Source organism: Tubulanus polymorphus, chromosome 11 (assembly GCF_964204645.1).
Source record: "Tubulanus polymorphus chromosome 11, tnTubPoly1.2, whole genome shotgun sequence".
NCBI classification, from domain to species: Eukaryota; Metazoa; Nemertea; class Palaeonemertea; order Tubulaniformes; family Tubulanidae; genus Tubulanus; species Tubulanus polymorphus.
Window position 1 is genome coordinate 4,887,289 of NC_134035.1, and position 19,481 is coordinate 4,906,769.

A 19,481-nucleotide genomic window follows, 5' to 3' on the forward strand; every position below is an offset into this window, starting at 1 on the left:
GAAGCCAATAAAGTGTGAAAATCTACGATGCGAGATTGTCGTCAAGGACAACGCAGCAGACGCGCTGATCTCAATATGAAATGATTAAATGTAGCTAAAAGGTTCAAAACGGGAGATGAAAAAACGTTTCTTCACTTGAGCAGCTAAACTACTGCGGGTGACTGCATTTAAACGGTCAGTATGATATGCAAAAAGTTAAAAAATATGGTGCAGTTACAGAAATGTTGAATCCAGTTTCGCAGACTGTAAGTTGAAATATGAACCTTTCATTGTTTAGGCCTACACTCTCGACGATTATAGATTGAAATTTTACTCTTTTGGAAACGTAATCGGTAATTTTAACGTTGACTGTGGAACTGGTGCTAGGAATGAAATATAACATTGTTGCATGCATCTCATATAGCGCGGTATTATATGAAACATTTTGTTTATGTCGTCAGTTGGCATTCATATTGATAATCTATGTGCAGTTGACTAACTATCTGTAAAGCATTTATCAGCGATAGTAGACATGTAGTTCATTATTCTGTAAAAGCATTTAAAAAAAGAACCAGCTCTACAGTCGTACGAGTTCAAAAATTACGCAATAGTTTTCACGGCCGTCAATGAAAGATTTTGAATTTCACTCAGATAAGACTTGAGTATTTGATGTTTTGTTATTTTAAGAAATGAACCGATTTCTAAAAATTTCAAAATTATGCAGGTTATAAGTAGTTGATGAAGATGCTTACAAAACGTTTTCCGCCACCCACCTCCTCCCGACAAAATTTCGCCAAATTTTTTGGCAGTAAATCGGTTTTTCATCATTTTGTAATTTTCGCATTTTTCGTTACGCGAAAGATAACTACATTCCTCGTAATGCGTGAATATTCGGTCATGAATAGTTTGTAGTTTGTTTATAAGTTTAAGCCTATGTATATATATTATCTATGAAGAATAATTGTTTGTGTTGTACCATAATTGTTCTGAAGGCCACGAAAATAATCCTAAAATTTAACTTACCGATATTTTACATTCTTATATCGTATTCTCCATGTCGAGTACTTCGCTGTACGTCTGGTATCGTCTGAAATAAACCAAATTGTTCTTCAACTTGAATCGAAATTCAGTTTTTGTTTGTTGTCAGTTTTACTGTAATGGACTCTTTGATCTTGGCGAATTCAAAACTATACAGGTTGAGGAACTGTCTGGTCATGTCGGAAGTGTGAAGCCCAGGCTTTGTTAGCCACGCTCTTGAGGAAACCAGTCCAGAACCCACACTCGAATGGCAGGCACGTTATACATGTTGCAGTCATAATAAGGATTTGCCCGATAATATTGTTAGGATGATTATAAAGATAGGTGCCCAGTTGAGAGTTGCATGCACAAGTACCTTTTACCAAGGAAGTATTACACTTCCCTGCTTTTACAGAAGACATACGTAGTTAAGGGCTCTGTAGAATCTTGCTGCTGTGAAGCATTTATCAGGCCCCAAGGCTGCCATTTACAGTCAAATTCAAATTACTAAGTGTAAACATGATAACCATCCAAACTATGAGGACTTGAATAAGTTTGACTTCATAGTGTGCAATGCCTATACATAGAACTTGTTACATGGAATCATGCCCGAGGACTATTTTTTCACTTAAGAGCATGTTACAAGAACGTCACTAAGATGTTTTGCCATCATCAAATCTTATCAAAATTCTGTAGCCATCCAGCATCATACTCATCTACAAGATAACATACGCAACAATGCTTTTAACCCCAGCTTGTCAACTGGACACGCTGTTCCTTGTCAAGTCATCAAAATCATATATCCCCAACCCATTTTCCAGGGGATTATGAAATACTGGTAGCCGTCTAGTCGGACACCTTACACTGTATCAAATATCAGCCTTCCACTATAGGTCAGACAGCCTCAAATAGCATTCTAACAGATTTAAACTCCTCGAATAAACGAACAATGTCTCGATTTTGATGATAAAACCAATTTATTCACGAAAAATTAACAACTAAAGTCATGGATGTGTGCATTAAATATTTGTTCCCAAAAAATCATTGTCGATTACATCACAGTTAAAATACGAGGGGTTTATATTCTACAGTAAAAAGCGCTTTTAATATGTTCCCAGCTCCACAGTCCTGCGATAACATTTGACTTTTAGCGTTAAATAATTGAAAATAAACTAATGAGACAAATCTAAAAATAAATTTCATTAAAAGCCTTTTCTATAAGCTATAAGTGGAATTATTAAGAATATAAAATGGTAGAATATTAGAAAAGTGTGAAAATTAGTATAGATGGATACTTAAGTGTGAGCATTGCCGAAAAATAATAGCGTACAATTGAACGAATCAGAAATCAGTTTCAAGAAGTAGACCATATTTCACGCAGAATTTAGCACCAACATTTATGCGTCGAAACAAAGAAGGATATCATGAATCAAAAATAATTTAAACAACCAACGAATAAGTATAAACTCTTCCATCCAATATAATCATCGGCCATAGAAATATGGCGTCGACACGGGCTTCCCCGATAGTAACTCTGTATACATTCGTACACGTAAGGAAGTCGAAAATGTGACCGTCAGCTTTCTGAGAGTCACGCGCGGACGGCTGATAGTCGACAGTTCGCAGATCTCTCTATCGTAGATTCTCGCCTAAACCCGATTTACCAATATACATTCATTCTTCTCTCTGAAATACTCGTTGAACCTCACGACGGCGTAGCTGAAAATATATGCACATACATACGTTATGCCGACTAATTCTTACGATAAACGTGGATCGATGCTCAGAAGTGAAGAACGCTATTTTCTTTACTCACTCGAGGAAATCGAAGTCGAGTGTGGAATGAGCCGCCTGAATCACCGCCCACATTCCCCAGAATAAGTGAGCCATCTAGAAATATAGATAAACTAATGATTAATGCGTGCAATATAACCACATTTGTCTACGAGGACAGGGGTTCATATTGTGACAGAGTCTCCTGACACTGTCAGCTTCGAATCCCTGTGAGGGAGGATGGGTCTACTAAGACAGGGGCTCGTCACTCAGTCTCCTGTTATTTTTGTTTCTCTGATGATGGAAGTTTAATCAAAACTACGAAACTATCAGAAAATAAATAGTTTTTAGTCATCAACTGTTGGTTTTACTTGTCAACAAAGTTCCCTGAAGCAATTGGCTTAAAATTCCTACGATGGAGAATAGGTCTGGGACAGTCTCACGATGCCATCAACTTCAAATCCCAGTGAGGGAGAATGGGTTTATTAGGACAGTGGCTTGTCACAGAGTCTCACGATGCAATCAGCATCAAATCCCAGTGATGGATAATAAGTCTACTATGGCAGTCTCACTATGCCATGAACTTCAAATCCCTGTGAAGGAGAATGTGTTTACTAGGAGTCTCATGATGCCATCAATTTTAAATCCCTGTGAGGGAGAATGTGTTTACTAGGAGAGTCCCATGATGCCATCAACTTCAAATCCCTGAGGGAGAATGGGTCTACTAGAATAGTGACTTGTCTCCTGCGACGGATCCCTGTTGTAAGGATGTACCCATGCAAAGTGAAGGGTCAATACTTACAAGCATAAAAACTTGTACTTGTTCATACAGAGTTTCCACTAACTCCTCAGTGATCGGCGCATCCGACCTGCCTTCTATGTCATGTTTGTACTCGAGATATTTGCGCAACCACGGCAATTGCTCGTCTTTTTTCGGCAACTTGTCATAGTCGACGACGTCGAGTCCTGAAATATGTGTGGAAAAACGTAAGCCAGAGTTCACTGATGTTCTTCAGGAATCGAGGGCATCCCGCATTCAAACGAAGGATTAAAATTCACGCTACCCCCTTCCTAATAGCTACCAACAATTAAAAGCTTGGTTCCAAATCAATTAATGCTTTTAGATTCTGGCTTAATGAGACAATGATAACGTTTTGAGTTAATTTTGGGCATCTTGAATAAAATGAAAATTTATTTAATTCGCTTATACACCACCCTTGCTTATCCGCTGAAATTTCAGAGGCCCTGATAGTGGAGTATAACCGAGTGTTGATGGGTATTGTAAGGACATCTTTCAACATACCTGCCCATTCACAAAAGTGATTACCGATATCATAACCGTAGTAATTAAATGCGGCATATTCGTAATCAATAAAATACGTTCGATCTGCAAAACAAATAATACGAAAAAAGTTGTTACTGGTAGCTTTCAGCTGCAAATTAAAAGCATATCTTGACTAGTACACTGAATAAACACAGTATTTCAGAGTTAATGGATAAAACCCACAGTTGATGATATAACAGTTTTATTCTGACACTTTTTACGTTTTAATTAAACTTCATCATCAGAGAAATGGAAAAAACAGGGTTTTTTTCGACTTTTTTTCATTTCTCTGATGATGAAGTTTAGTCAAAACTTCGAAACTGTCAGAATAGATTGTTAAATCATCAGTTACTGTGGGGTTTGCTCATCTTATTTCATACTCACCGTCTTTTTTGTTGTAAACCATATTTTTCAGTAGTAGATCGTTGTGTGAGAAAACGGGCGATGCTCCGAATGATTCGACGACATCGCGTAATTGTCGTAATTCCGTCTCTAGTTTCGCGACGCTCGGCACCTCATTGACAAATCTAAAATGACAAAAAAATGGAAACTTAAAATGATTTTATTCAAAACCTAAGAGTAAGTTTTAGGTAGGTTTCGATTGAACATACGCTGTACATATTAACTGAACTTTAGAAGAAAAGTTCGAAATTTGGTATGTTCTCAGTTTTCTGTTAAGATATGATTGGGTTGTTAACGGCGCGTTTTAAGTACGATGGTTGAATCGACCTGAGCCGGGATAACTGAGCTCAAAAACTAGTTCGGAAAAAATCTAGCTCACTAGCTGTCACTCCAGCAGCACTACAGAAGATACATACAATATCTTCAACATATAATATCTTCAAGCATGCTGTCCTCATATATGCCTATCTATACCACTGAAGGAGCAATCAAGCTAATTATTATAGCTTATCAATAACTATGAGATCTCACTTGAAAACTAATCAATTATATTGAATTAATTGCTTTTTGTTTCTGCGTTTGCGAAAGTACTTAGTGATATTCAAACGGGAGGTATACCGTACACAATACAGCCGATAAAAATGCATTCGACATTTCAAATATCAATTTCGATCCACTGTTCTCACTGAGCAAACGTGGTACAGCTGTCACCAGTTACTAATAAAAACCACCAGTGTTTCCAGCATTCAACGATTCATCAAACAAATGAAACCCACTCGACGACATACTCCGAATACTGGTGATGAAATTAATCATTCTTTCGCTATATTACGATGTAGAATGTATGGTAATTATAGTTGAAACAAAGGCCAATACTATAGGTTTTTAGCATTTTAACCTACTTAAGAATGTCACATATGGCACAACTATATAGTTTTCATATTTATATATTTTTCATTTTTTTTTTAGTAATAATAAACCTCTCAGTAATGTACGGTAATCTATCGTCTAAATTCATATCGTACCTGTTGTTTTTGTCTGGATCGTCAAAGCTTTTCGGGCGCAGTGCCAAGTATTTTTTCAAAGTGTTGAAATAGGACGACTCGCACGGCCGGCCGTTCGTATTCGGTATATCTGAGTATTTGATACTGTGGATAAGCGCCATTTCTCGGGCAATCAATCTACCAAAAAAGAAAAATAGATTTAAGACATAAATCGCTGCTGCGGGTTTATATTGCGAATGCGGCATCACGTCATAAAGCCAGTTTTAAATCTCTGCTAGGTAGGAAGATGGCAGAATCGCACGATGTGTCATCAGTTGGTATTCCTGCTAGGGGGATGGATCCATGAGGGCGGAGGTTTGTACCGTGGCGGTGCCTTATAGCGCCACCAGGTACAAGAAAAATCAGCATTTATAATTCATATTTCAGCACTAGTCTGAAGAATACCAGACGATATGACATTATGACCCCAGAACACTTGCTTTCAGCACAAACCATTCGTCTAACCCTAGCATTTCTAGTGTCACTTGGCCCAAAAGAAGACCGTAGGTACACAAAAGGTTACGTTCGAAAGACATACCAACCGGGGGCCAGTTGCTTCAAGTTGATTTGATAACTGGTGAATAAATACCATAGTTACAATGAACATTCAATTGCCACTGTGTCAACTATCCACTGTTTAACTCTAACCAACTTTTGAGCAACTGGACCATCAAAAGTTGGAAAATCTGTCCGTTATAACAAATGGTTCTTATGGTTCTCATATAAGAACTATTTGTTATAAGTACTGACAGATTTTCTGAAATGGGAGGAAATTACATGATGTACATCGGAACCTCTTTGCAGACACTCCCGCAGACAAAAACAGTCTGTTTAATTCGAACTGATATTTCATTTTATCAGTGAGAAATGAATGATTTGACATTACGTGCATTGTCAACATAATATATAGGCTAGTCCTCTTATTGTAGAGTATTATCATAAACATATCACGGAGTATTAACATATCACGGCCTAAAATTGTGAAAATCAAATGTACCCAGTAATTGAAATAGAATAATTGTAATTGCCGAGAAGATAATACGTTCTATTATACTCGTACATACATTATGTATATACGATATCATTAATATCGACTATAAATATAAAACGACTCGGGTCTGGACAATAGAGAACTATTCAGTAACATATGGATCCCTAAGCATTATTGATCTAAATGAACTTTCCAGAGACAGACAGAGACCTGGATGAAAATATAGAACGATTTGAATTGTGCATCCACTTAAACCTGGAGGACATGTATTTGGTTTGATCAGAGGAGTAAAAGTGGTATAGCTGTATTTCATTCTGATACTGATAGCAGACTCAATCCAACAAACCCCATTCATCAAAGTTATAATTCGATGATTTCAAATGTTTTAGAGTCAAAACTATGGTTCTGTTTTTCCTCAAAGGCTCTAAAAGACTATTTGACCTAATTCTTGAATATTATAGAATTCCCGGGCATCGGCCTAATGTAGATTACTTATTTCAAATCAATTGGGACATGTGATTTATTTTCGAGAAATCTAATCTAGAAAATTGAATTTTAGTTGATTCAGTAAACCTTGATTCTGTCCCTCAGACATGACTGGGAAAAAAACTAAATCATTTTCTGCTACAAATAAGGACCTGCAAAATTTTTCTAGAGGTAATAAGACAAATTTGTCGGGTCTTTTTTTTGTCCGAGTTAGGCTAGGTTTACCATATTTTAGGGAAAGCCAGATTGGACTTTCTATTGGCAATGGTTAAGAAATGATTCCAATTGCGAAGAGTAACAAATTAAAGTCCAAATCTCCAGCGGCCATATTGAACTTACCCGGACACGTGAGGGTCTCGTACGATCACGTCGTCAGTCACCGAGCCATGGATGAATCCGTAAGCGAGTCCGTTATTGTATACGCAGTATAGCGGTTTCGCGGCGCCGATCGAATTCAACAGCCTCATGTTCATCTGTTCGGCCTGCCGGTCGATAATCAGTTCAGTTTTCTTGCCGTAAATTCGAATCAGGACGACGTCGTCGAACGCCCCGACGTAACATCCAATCAGCTTATTCGTGATTCCATCGGTAAAAACCTGAATATGAAAATAATAATAATAATAATAATAATAATAATATGTTTTCTTATATAGCACAGATCTAAGAAATAATCACAATACAGAAAATTGTTAAAATTACATAAGTTAGGTATACATGCATAATAAAACAATACATAGTAGGTTTTAAGAGTAGGTTTGGCTAAAAAGGTATGTCTTAAGATTACGTTTAAAAATATCAACAGACACACTTTCAGAGATATTGGAAGTTTGTTCCAGAGGATTGAGGACTAATACATTTAAAAGATCGACTGCCGTACGAAAACCATTCATAGTGAATCCATCAAATGACGTAGCGAAGTGTTTTATATATTTATATTTATATATATTATGTTTATCTATTTATTATTGGAAATAATTCTCTGAAAGTTAGGTGCACTTGTATAGTATTCGGAATAATTACTAGGCCTACAGTGCATGCTACCCCTCATATAGGCTCATTTTTTGCAATCATTGCAGCTCTAATTTGATCGGATGCGTTTTAATAAATGTGCTTATAAACCTACAGTCTGGTTAGGGCCTACATATTTCGTAGTGACTGCAGTTTGGTGTCCCTATAGGGCCTAATGGTTAGGGTAACTCACTGTAATTTCGGAAGACCACATAAGTTCGGAAGTTTTCTTCTACGGCCTCTCCGCGGTCGCGGAGAGGGAATACCTATTTGGACTAGCTTAAATTTGAAAAAGGGGGAGTAGGTTGGTATTTCCTGGGAATTCCACGGGAATCCGCGCCATTTTGATGACGTAGTACGCATTTCTTTCTGGCACACGAAATCAGCGCGGCAAATCGCTAAAGTCGGTCACGTAAGTACACTATTGATTCGACCCGCTTTTACGGCATTTCGTGGCAGCCGATACGTAAACACTGCCGCGAAGTTCTAGGAAGCCGATAGTTTGTTTATAAACATTCATTTACTATCGGAATACGCTCATTGTTACATAAACGTCGATTTTCAAAAACTCAAACGCCTACACATAATTTCGGAAATCCCATACCCAGCTTTCACGGCTCCTCCACGTAATTTCGGAAGTTCCGAAATAATGTATAATTGTTATTGCGTATGTTTACACAGCTGTTTTTCCTAGAAATGAACGATTCTATTTCTAATTCAAAACAACAAACAACTTTTTTAGATTAAAATTGAATTTATTTAAGCTTAGGCCTATAATTAGTTGGACCTTGTGGCTAATGACTGTAGCAGCCTAATAAAATTAAAACAAATTGAAAAACTACCACAAATTGAAGGTCTTAACCCTAAGCTGTTTTATCGGCCCGAGGACAGTGCCCTTTCTCTGTAAGCATTAATTTAAAATTTGGTTTTATTTCCAGGATGCCAAAGGTTTATTGCAAATGGTCAGAAGACCAAATGACCAACGCGATTGAATCAGTGAAATCTGGCTCTTCGATATTGAGAGCAGCCAGTGAGTTTTCTGTACCAAAATCAACTCTGCATGATAGAGTTAGTGGAAAAATCTGTCATGCAACAGCAAAATTAGGCAGGCCGACCCATCTCAGCATGGTGGATGAGACAAAACTTGCAGACTTTGCAAAGAACCGAGCTGATTTGGGGTATGGGTTTTCGAAAAGTAATTTTCTGAGGTATGCTGGTGATTTGGCACTCAAACGCGGCAAACCATTCCAGGAGGTATGTCTATTGACTTGTGATCTGTTAATTCTCAGCTTGGTATGTAGGCCTATAAGTTAAAAAAACCTATATATATATACCGGTATTTATATCTGTAGGTTGTTCCTAGTGACCAGTTTTGGGCTGGCTTTAAAGCCAGACACCCAAGCGTATCGTTGCGAAAGCCAGAGGGCACTGCTGCTGTTAGGCACCAGTGCATGAACGTGAAAAAAGTAGGCAGCTATTTCAAGGCCATCCAGAGTGCATTGGCTGGTATTCAGCCAATGTACATCTGGAACCTTGACGAAACCGGGGTTCAGTTGACCCACGTACCAGGGAAAATCGTAGCAAGGTAGGGCAAATTGATGATTTTTGATGTAACGAACTGGCCAATTACACTGATCTTATTACAACTACATTCTTATTGTTAATATATCATCTAGAAACAGAGTTTAATTTTACAATTCTCTGCTGATACCTTAATGAATAGGCCTACTTGGTTTTTTCAGAAAAGGAAGCAAGTACGTTCAGTCACGGATTAGCGGAAACCGGGAGACGATTACTGTTATGGCGTGTGGTAATGCCTCAGGGCAAATGCTGGCACCACACGTCATATTCAAAGGAAAAACTGTCGCTTCGCTGCAATCGGTGGATTCGATAAATGCTCCGGCTGGAACAACTCTGTCAGTTTCAGAAACAGGGTGGACTAAACAGGTATTTATTAAAACAACAAAAATATTAAACAATTATTTGAAATCCACCATATTCTAACCATTAAATGTATTTTATCTTTGAATTTTCTAGGGTATTGCCACACTTTGGTTTCGAGAAAGCTTCCTTCCGGCAATCGGACAAACACGTCCACAAATATTAATTTCAGATGGCCATAATAGTCACAACTTCCTAGAACTAGTCGAATTAGCCAGACAGAACGAAATCACTCTAGTTGAGTTGCCAGAGCATACATCACACTGGCTGCAACCCCTAGATAGGTAACACCACAATCCTTTTCTTAACTCTTTGTAGTATATTCTAGCAATAATATTAATGGTTTATTTTTACATAAACAGAACGTGTTTCAAGACTTTAAAGTCTAGCTGGAACCGCTTATGTCAAGAATTCTCCAATGATTACCCGGGGAGAGTGATAAACAAAAGCTGCTTCTTCGAAATATTTCGCAAGGCTTGGCAGAGCATTTCACCAGATATGCTTATCAATGGTTTCAGGTCTTGCGGAATATTTCCTTTCAACCCGTATGCCATACCAAACGAGGCGTACTTACCGTCTACAACAACTGTTCGCGATATAGTGAGTTATACATTCATATATGTATTGTATCGGCTAAAATGTCCTCATATATAAGTGACTAGCATTTATTTATATTCAGATATCAGATCCTGCTTCATTATTGCCAATACAATCATTTGAATTGAATCAAAATCCACCAAGCGAGGTAACATATTACAATTATGCAATTTTGCAATAGAATTTGAAAAATTTACGTTTTTCTTGATGAATTTTGTTCCATAGTTACACTAATAACAGTTGACGATAGCGTTATGATTGCTTTAACAAACTTTTAGAATTACTTCTGTGTTTCAGCATTTTTCTGTCCTTGGAGAGCTGCTACATGCAAGATATCCTTTTAAAAACCTGAATAAACCTGAATAAATTTGCAAGAAACTGAAATGAATTCAATTCAAAATATTTTATTTTAACTTTTGAAAATTAGTGAAAGATACTTATACTGTTTGATATTTTTTTCAGGCTCTACCGGTGAACAATTCTCGTTCTTATAGTACTGCGCTACAGACGTTGGAGTCGGTTATCTCACCTGAAATGAAAATACAATTTGAACGTCAATACAATGAGGGATATGATGTCGCGGGAGATTCCCTGTATGAGGCATGGAAATCCCTGAAATCAAACGAAATTAACATTCATTCCAACATTTTCAACAATTCATCATCGCCAGGTGAGACTCAAATGAAATGGGTCTGTTTGATTCAACTAATTGTTAGAACGTGAAATTACCTTTCTAATCTCATTTTCAAGCTGACTCGGACAAGGATGTTTTAAAATATCCGATTGTGGAAAGTCGTCGCTCGAAAAATCGCACAGAAGATTCGAAACGATATTTCATCCTCACAGCAGATGATGCCTATGCGAAAGCTCTCGAGAAAAATCGGAAAAAAGAAGAGAAAGAAAACAAGAAATTAGAACGACAAGAGAGAAATAAGAAATGTGCAACAAGTGTAAGTTTCAGGGACAACCTCCGGTCGAGTTGTGAGTTCATTCATTTCCCGGTACATGGTGATGATTCTTGACCTGCTAGGTACTTAGTCTATAAATATTTCAGGCGTCCTCAAGACCAGTGGAGTCTCCTGTCGAGGAAAAAAAAAACGAAAATCGTGTAGTTGAGGTAGGCCTATGAAAATTAAACATTTAATGAAATAAGGTTTTTTGGAATTTAAAATTGAGAAGGGCTACAATGTGTATCTGAATTTCAGGATCCTGTGAGTGTGCCTGAAACAAGTGGCGTGAACTTGATTCACGAGATCAATATAAGGTAAATTACTACATGCTTAGCTTAAAAACATGTAATAGGCCTACCTGGTTAATAGTGATGAATAATCTATCATTACTGGGTAATTATCATTGTAGTGAAGGTTCATATGTAGCCCTATACCAAGAGGGCCAGAAAGGCAGAAAGCACCTTTACTTCGGAGTGGTATGTTTCATCGGCTAAATTTTAACTGAAAAAAAGGAGAAATAGAATTCATGTACGGATAGTTATATATTCAACTATTTGCAGATTCTGGAAATATCGAATGACGGAGAAACAATGTCGGTGCAATTTTTGGAACAATATTGCAATAAAAATCTGTTCGTTTGGCCGGACGTGGAGCTCATAGAAGATCATCCGGTTGAAAATATTGTAAACAGCTTGGAACCACCAGAAGTAGTGAACACAAGGATTCAGATGGTTTTCCGGGCTGCCGAATTTGTGAAAAGTTGCGATTTATTTGCTTGCATATGTACATAAATGTTTTACTGTAGGCCTACTGTTGATAATATATGCACGTATTTGTTGTTAAGAAAAAATTATTTAAATCATTAAAGTTATTTCTGTTATTGGCTACGATTATGTATTATCTCTTTATTCTACAGTCGTAAGATGTTTTATAATATTTATTAGCCTACCGGCACCAGTAGGCCTATTTAGTTGTGCAATAAAAATGTGCTGTTGTTAGTGTTTTGCCTTTAATAGACCTACATACATTCTCAGTTTTCCATTTTATTACCTTCTTATCTAACGGTCCTCCTTTCAGGTGTGATGAATTTTAGGATCAATTTCCCAAGCCAAACATTCTTCGTGTTTGCATGATTAAGCAGTCATCTCCCGTCACTTACAGTCTAGGCCACCGTTTGATTTCCAACGTGACAACCATGTAGTTTGTATGACAGTTAAGATACAGTTTTGGTATCTAAAGCTTAGGTGTGAAAGATAACGGTACATCATCTATCTAATCCATCAAAATCCACGTGGAAACACCGTAATCTGGCAATCTTCCAAATCATTTCCGGGTTTGACTTCTGGGCACATCTATTCGTCGCATTGGGGACGGTGGGTAGCGTAAAGCCGAGGGAATATCGAAAATGAAAACCGGCTCGTGATTTTTCTGAAACGCGCATGGAAATTCGAATTTTTTATGTTATAAGCCATCTAATAGGCAATATATATTAAATATTAAACAAAATGCGATCTATGTTTTGTCTTAATTACCTAGACGAAAAACTCCCTCCAACGGCCATTTGTGCGGTTTGTGATGCTACCATCCCTAACAAATTGGTATAACCCATATCCCCCATAAACAACATGGTATCGCCCGTTTTCAATAGCATACAAGCTGCGTTTAAATCGGCGTACAGAGCATTTCCGAACTTACGTGTTAGGTTTCCGAATTTACGTGACCGCGGCTTCCGAAATTACGTCGGCATAAAAAACTTAAAAAATCAGTGCGTTTATCTATTCAAACCCACAAAAAAAATGATTTTGACAATAATTTGGGCAAAAAACAAAAATACATATAGGAGCTTAATTGCCGATTACTGCTAATAATTGACGGAATCCACCGATCAAAATCGCATTTCTATAAATGTATTCCGAACTTACGTGGAGTTACCCTATGTACGGAACCTGACATTAGCGCTAATCTTTAATAATAATAGCGCCACATAGTGGAAAGGTGACTTTTAAAGCAGTGGAAGCCAATATTCATACCCTACTATTTTCTAACCTTACCCTGAACCTTTCAATGTAGGCCTATGCGTAGGCTGCCGGTAGGGGCCTATCTTATCTTTTCATTTATCGATAAGAAGGGAAAAGCAGTCGAAAAATTTGTCAAGAGATATAAAATCATATCAGAACAACTTGACTATTTGACAAAAGATCAACAATAGTAGTACGTCGAAACAACTAATAAATGATAAGCACCGTATTCAAGGCCTTGTTGAAAGACTAAACTAAACAGATTTAACACAGACTACCTGATCGACCATGTAATGACGGTTTACACGATGAATTTACGGTTTAAAACTCACCTTTTGTTTGATATCGCTTTCTTTCCATTGCGGCCTGACCGATTTTAGTACTGCTAATATACCCGGGGTGACGTTATCTTCGTCGATCGTAATATCCAGTCGCATTACTTCCCGGTTCAAATCGGCATCCATGACCCCTCGCTACCCGGTGACACCTCGGTAACGAATGACGCTCTACTCAATTGAAATGAATTTTGATTGAATTTGCTAGCGGCCTCGCGCGATTCGTCGTCGCAGTGTGGAGCCGGCGTTATTTACTTCCGGGTTCTCAAATTTCGCGAATTTTGCGATAAAAATCCAGTTAAATCGCTCATTTCCAGAGCACCGTTTCAGAGAGAATCTCTAAAAGTTTGTTCCCATCTAGATTAACGACTCTGTTAACGATACCCAGAGATTTAACAGCGACCGATTTGATATTTCACTTCAGAAAACTAGTTGAAAGTTTCAAAAGTTCCTCTTTCATTTTTCTTTTTGTCGCCGTCGGCGTCGGTAGTTTCTCCAAAAATGCTTTTTACCCATTAAAATTAACTGATTTTCCATCTCCAACACTTATGAGATTTCATAAATGGAAATATTTATACAAATTTGCTCGAGTGGGAGGAACAGTGAATGATTATTATTGAGAAAAATTGTTGTTTTCCATTCCATAGCTTGTGGATTGTTATGTTAAAGAGTAGTTTGAATTTGATCAGTTCAACAAGGATTTATCATCAGTTTATACAGCACTCCGTTTTATCATCACTGTCGACGCAAGCTTCGTCTGAAATTATTCCGCCCATCGCCATCAGACGGGCATCCCGCCGCCGGTACTCGACGTCAAATATCACCACCAGGTGGCGTGATAGCAAAGACGGAAGCTGCATCTCGAAGGAGACGTATGGTGTAGAAAATTCAACGGAAAGAATTCTGAAAGTAAGCCGCCGTGTTGAGATTATAGAAACTCATAGCCACCAAGTCCCAATTTCATTTCGCTCTGGGACTAAATAATGATTTGAAAATGAACTAAATCCTCGTTCGTTCCAAAATCCAGCTCCACAGCTGTGAATTAGTTTAATTCAAGGTTGCCGGAACTGCGTCCGTATTCATACAACGATATCTGAGTGTCTCTGGCACACGTTTCTTCTGGCTACCCGTCATTTACTCATATCTTACTCATACCTCTTACAGATGGACACGAAAAAGTCTCAACAGAAACAAACCGATGAGTTGAAACTTTTCGACGACGTATTTCCTCAGATTATCGACGACGCGATGAGCATTCAAGGTCATACGCAACATGAAATTCAACAGGCTATGGACCATTTCAAGGAGGTACACCTGCCATTTATCAGTTCAATCAACTTTTTTTACTGCACGTTGTTACTGTTTAAAACATTTTGGAATCAATATAATTATTTCGACAGTATATTTATTTGAGTCTATATGGGGCGTCAGGTCAGTAAGGGACACCAACTGCCACCAGTGCTAAAAATTATGCCTCCGAAATCTCTTGATGGCGATTCCGCACAGCTCCTTTCGAAGCTATGTACCATGAATGGCAAAGGCCCTTTTATAAAGAATATATGGATTTGGTATGGTATTTGTATGAGCCCATGTTTGTCGAATTTCGCGGTGTTTCCCAATGATATATAAATTTTCATTAATCGACATTTATTGTTTGGAAGCAACACATACCTCCTACTAGACCAACAGCTTTAATTCCCTATAATAATAATCCATGCATTCAGTCCCTTTTGCGAAAATTACCATTTGTTTTCGACACCAATGATTAATTCCTATATGAGTAGTTCATGTAGTCGACGATAGATGGCGAACGAGTTGAACTTTCTATAATAGATATATTGATACGATAGGTATCTAATAATACCATATTTTTGATATTCCAATGAATCAAAAAAAGGAAAGATGAAAATAATCTCGATACATTTAAGTATCGACACCATCGCTTTGGTTCCGTCGCTTTGGTTTTATTCTATCTAAAGTTAGAAAATAAAATCATCTCGAATCTTACTCTGAACTAAATGGGGGTTGTATGTCCGCAATGATAAATGGCTATTTTCCATTCGTAACTTCAATTTTCTAAAACTAATTCCATGGTTCCCACAGAACAGGGAAATTGGGAAAAAATTGGGAATTATGAAATGATAATTCCTGGTTTGGTGGAAATATTCTCCTCAAATCAGGGAAATTGTCACCCTGATATAAGTCACGTATTTCATAACCGGTTACAAAATATTTGGAAAATTCATTACATTTCACGTCAAGGGCAACTTTCTTCAACGATTTCCCTTGAAAATCACCTTTATCAACCAGTCACCACTAAAATGTTGACTGCTGAGCATGATGTGGTATCTGTTCATTTCCATTTAGGAAAATTGAAAAATCACCCATAAAATACTTTGGAAATTTCTTGGGGGAATTTTTAATTCATATAACTGTGGGAACCATGTAATTCATTCTCGTGAAATTTCAGGTATTATTGTATAACATTCCGGGCGGCAAGAAGAATCGAGGACTGGCCGTCGTGTCGTCGTATAAATATCTCGTACCTAGCGATCGGGTGACCGACGATGATCTATTACGAGCGAGAATTCTCGGCTGGTGCGTCGAAATCGTAAGTATCTCTCCGAGCGCGATCGATTCCTGCAATGTATTAACCGACGAGAGCATCGTAAGGAGTTATTCACAACGTTGTCTGCCGTTTTATTTCGACAGTTACAAGCATATTTCCTCGTAGCCGACGACATCATGGATGAATCTTCTACGCGGCGAGGCAAACAGTGCTGGTATAAAAAAGTAAGCCACTGCCGGTCTGACACAAAAGGTTTTCACCCCAGTATCCTAGGTACTATATATATAAAAAGACTTTTTGTATATGTTGCCTAGGATACTGCGGTCAAAACTTCTTTTTGTCAGGCCCTTGTGAAGAAAGTGACATTTTTGCACTTCTGCAAATTTTATTAAGCCCACGCGCCACGCGCAATGCTTTCATTTATTGATGAATAGGAAATATCTCAGATATTTCCTATTCATCAACGAACAAATTGAATACATCAACAGATGATCTGGCAGTGCTTCGAGAAACGTAATCTGAATTTTGAAAAATTCTCATATTCAGATGCATGTTAAAACCATCTCAAGTACATCTTTATGATCAGTCAGTCTGCTTCGTTTTTCATCATTTTATTTGTTTCAAACCTTCTCTTTTTTTCGTATTTTTTTCAGAAAGGAATAGGAATGATCGCGATCAACGATAGTTTTTTTATCGATTCGTGCATTTATGTGATATTGAAAAAATATTTTCGCGGTGAAAAGTATTATATCGATATCGTCGAACTATTTCACGAGGTAATCAAATGTAGTTCTACGAATCTGCCTATTACTCTTTAGTTTAGTTAATTTCAGCAAGTTTGTCGAAGGAATAGTCAAAAGTAAAACAAAAAAAAATTATTTTATTTCCAATTAAATCATTTTGTTTGCAGACGGTTTTACAGACGGTGATTGGTCAGTCGTTGGATCTGCAGACAGCCACATCAGACGGCGAGGTCGACTTCAGTCGGTTTTCGACGGAACGTTACGCGGCGATCGTCAAATGGAAGACGGCTTTCTATTCGTTCTATTTACCGGTAGCGTTAGCGATGTATATGGTACGTCAACTCAACAATGAACTTGGGTGGTGTTTAAGTTTTTGCGCCGCGGAATTTCGCATTTATCAATAGAATAAATCAAAGAATTCCTCTATTAAAACCTATATCTAAGATATTCAAACATTTTACTTGAAAGGATTGTTGATTCCGACAAATAAAAAGCAAAAACTGAAAATTTTATTATTGAAGCCACAACGTGGAATTGTGAGATGCAGCAAAAATGAATATTGAACAGAAAGATAATCTGGATATTACATTACATCGAAAAGCAATGGCTGCACCTGACTGTTAGGAAATACCTGAAATATGGCGAAAAAGAACTATTTAATTTCTGAAGTTTTACTCGATAATTATGAGATTTCATTTTGTTTGTGTGTATATTAATACGTTATAAATGTGCTTTTATTTGTTGTATTTCCAGGCAGGTATCACTGACGCTGAATCGCACGCGAAAGCCAAACGTATTCTATTGAAGATGGGACACTTCTTTCAAGTACAAGACGACTATCTGGACTGTTACGGCGACCCGACCGTGATCGGTAAAATCGGCACCGATATAAGAGATAATAAATGTAGCTGGTTAATCAACGAAGCTTTGATAAGAGCTTCACCCGAACAGATTAAGGTGCTAGAGGTAAGATGAAGGTTACTGTTACGAGCCCTGTTATTCTATTGGGCAAGACCCAGTTCTACACATTTCGGTTTCAAGATTTAACCGTATAGGGCAAAAACATCGAAAATAAACTGATTTTAACTGATCACTCAGCAAGCGCCGCTGTGCCAAGATATTGTGTACTTTATGTCTCCACTGCTCACGCTCTGTAGTTAATTGTTTCAGGATTTTCGATATCTGATGTTCTATTGTTGAGGTTTATGCCAATTTCAACCGATAGTCAGTTTCATCAGCACCTGTGGAACTGGGTCATGCATTTCTAAGTTCATCGTGTATGTCTTTGCCATGATCATTATTTCTTCTAAACATATTTTGTTCTTCGATGGCTATTTTTAGGAAAATTACGCTCAGGCCGACCCGGCGAAAGAACGGAAAGTCAAAGACGTTTTCGACGAGTTGGACATGAAAGGAATTTACGCGCGTTACGAAGAGGATAGTTATCACGAACTCGTGCAATTGATAGAGACATCTAGTGGCGATTTACCGAAACAGATGTTCGTCACATTCGCCGAAAAGATTTACAAACGAAAAAAGTGATCGAAATTGATTTGTCAAATATGACGTATTCAAACCCGGTTTTATAGTTTCGGTGTTAAATGTGAGCCTGAACATAAATCTAAACCACTACCAGTAACTTAGGAGCTAAATCTTGGAGTCGTAAATTTCTTATGGGTATAATTAGTATCCACTAAAAGAACCTCTCCACATTCCAAGGTCCAGTTGTGCAGTCAGGGCTTAGTTTTAAAACAATTCTGAGCCTTATTTTTTGGCAAATGAATCAACTTAAAAAACGAGTCTCAAATTTATATTTTTTTCGGACTGGGCCTTGTAATCAGGACAATCTTTCTGGTTTAGGACAGGTTAGGCAATATGAGTAGTAAAGTCACATGTCTTTAGTACTAATACTTTATTTTCCAACATCCAGTAAAACCTGGTCCTGACGTTTCTCAATTTCTCTGTCTTTCTACCCAATTATATTTTACTAAATCTCAACGTTTATCATGAATATGCTTTGCCATTATTATTATTATTAATGTGATTATCATTATTATTTAATTGTCGGTAATGACTATGTACATCTTGTTTACAAAGAAAAACGGAAAAATAAATCAACCTTTAAGTCTGTAAATAGAGTCTCAAGATTTACGTTTCTACGGAGAATGAAGGATATTTTGAATAGAGACACGACTGTAGCACACACGGACCCAATCCCAAGTCCAGTTTATGAGACCTAGCCCCAGTCTGAAACATACGGAAGCCCCTCTGTGACATACGAGATAATATTTTCACAATTTCGACT

General features: G+C 37.5%; 3 protein-coding genes and 1 non-coding gene across 6 annotated transcripts; 2 read left to right on the plus strand and 2 right to left on the minus strand.

Moving 5' to 3' along the window:
- Positions 1 to 1,974: 1,974 nt before the first annotated feature.
- Positions 1,975 to 14,013, minus strand: LOC141912639 (ethanolamine kinase 1-like). Of its 2 annotated transcripts, none has more exons than XM_074803953.1 (8): positions 13,862 to 14,013; positions 7,355 to 7,611; positions 5,521 to 5,676; positions 4,478 to 4,620; positions 4,073 to 4,156; positions 3,572 to 3,735; positions 2,813 to 2,886; positions 1,975 to 2,715 (listed from the first exon to the last, which is right to left on the minus strand). In XM_074803953.1, exons 1-8 carry the CDS (start codon positions 13,991 to 13,993, stop codon positions 2,646 to 2,648), a joined length of 1,080 nt encoding a protein of 359 aa, XP_074660054.1. In that variant the 5' UTR covers positions 13,994 to 14,013; the 3' UTR covers positions 1,975 to 2,645. The 2 variants fall into 2 exon arrangements, with proteins under 2 accessions (XP_074660054.1, XP_074660055.1); XM_074803954.1 differs by lacking the exon at positions 13,862 to 14,013 and adding an exon at positions 8,217 to 8,288.
- Positions 10,937 to 12,483, plus strand: LOC141912640 (uncharacterized). The gene is made up of 6 exons (XM_074803955.1): positions 10,937 to 11,231; positions 11,312 to 11,511; positions 11,616 to 11,678; positions 11,767 to 11,825; positions 11,921 to 11,987; positions 12,072 to 12,483. The coding sequence occupies exons 1-6, from the start codon at positions 11,096 to 11,098 to the stop codon at positions 12,300 to 12,302; spliced, it is 756 nt and encodes a 251-aa protein (XP_074660056.1). The 5' UTR covers positions 10,937 to 11,095; the 3' UTR covers positions 12,303 to 12,483.
- Positions 14,014 to 14,090: 77 nt separating the features above from the next.
- LOC141912695 (farnesyl pyrophosphate synthase-like) lies at positions 14,091 to 19,273 on the plus strand. Of its 2 annotated transcripts, XM_074804028.1 has the most exons (9): positions 14,126 to 14,209; positions 14,512 to 14,773; positions 15,029 to 15,172; positions 16,335 to 16,475; positions 16,577 to 16,657; positions 17,087 to 17,209; positions 17,344 to 17,508; positions 17,930 to 18,142; positions 18,518 to 19,273. In XM_074804028.1, the coding sequence occupies exons 2-9, from the start codon at positions 14,525 to 14,527 to the stop codon at positions 18,716 to 18,718; spliced, it is 1,317 nt and encodes a 438-aa protein (XP_074660129.1). In that variant the 5' UTR covers positions 14,126 to 14,209; positions 14,512 to 14,524; the 3' UTR covers positions 18,719 to 19,273. The 2 variants fall into 2 exon arrangements, with proteins under 2 accessions (XP_074660128.1, XP_074660129.1); XM_074804027.1 differs by having other exon boundaries at positions 14,091 to 14,773.
- LOC141913792 (U11 spliceosomal RNA) lies at positions 15,285 to 15,413 on the minus strand. The gene has a single exon (XR_012620637.1). It is a non-coding gene; the product is annotated as a U11 spliceosomal RNA (small nuclear RNA).
- Positions 19,274 to 19,481: the final 208 nt, after the last annotated feature.

Bases quoted from the DNA above. Each gene is read 5' to 3' on its own strand.
- LOC141912695 (XM_074804027.1), top strand. From the start codon at position 14,471: ATGATTATTATTGAGAAAAATTGTTGTTTTCCATTCCATAGCTTGTGG. The intron at 15,173-16,334 runs GTACACCTGCCA...GTGAAATTTCAG, and splicing joins CTATGGACCATTTCAAGGAG to GTATTATTGTATAACATTCC. The intron at 16,658-17,086 runs GTAAGCCACTGC...TATTTTTTTCAG, and splicing joins AACAGTGCTGGTATAAAAAA to AAAGGAATAGGAATGATCGC.
- LOC141912639 (XM_074803953.1), bottom strand. From the start codon at position 13,993: ATGGATGCCGATTTGAACCGGGAAGTAATGCGACTGGATATTACGATC. The intron at 4,621-5,520 runs GTACGATATGAA...TTGTCATTTTAG, and splicing joins GATCCAGACAAAAACAACAG to ATTTGTCAATGAGGTGCCGA. The intron at 2,716-2,812 runs GTGAGTAAAGAA...ATATATTTTCAG, and splicing joins CTCGACTTCGATTTCCTCGA to CTACGCCGTCGTGAGGTTCA.
- LOC141912640 (XM_074803955.1), top strand. From the start codon at position 11,096: ATGAAAATACAATTTGAACGTCAATACAATGAGGGATATGATGTCGCG. The intron at 11,512-11,615 runs GTAAGTTTCAGG...TAAATATTTCAG, and splicing joins ATAAGAAATGTGCAACAAGT to GCGTCCTCAAGACCAGTGGA. The intron at 11,988-12,071 runs GTATGTTTCATC...AACTATTTGCAG, and splicing joins AGCACCTTTACTTCGGAGTG to ATTCTGGAAATATCGAATGA.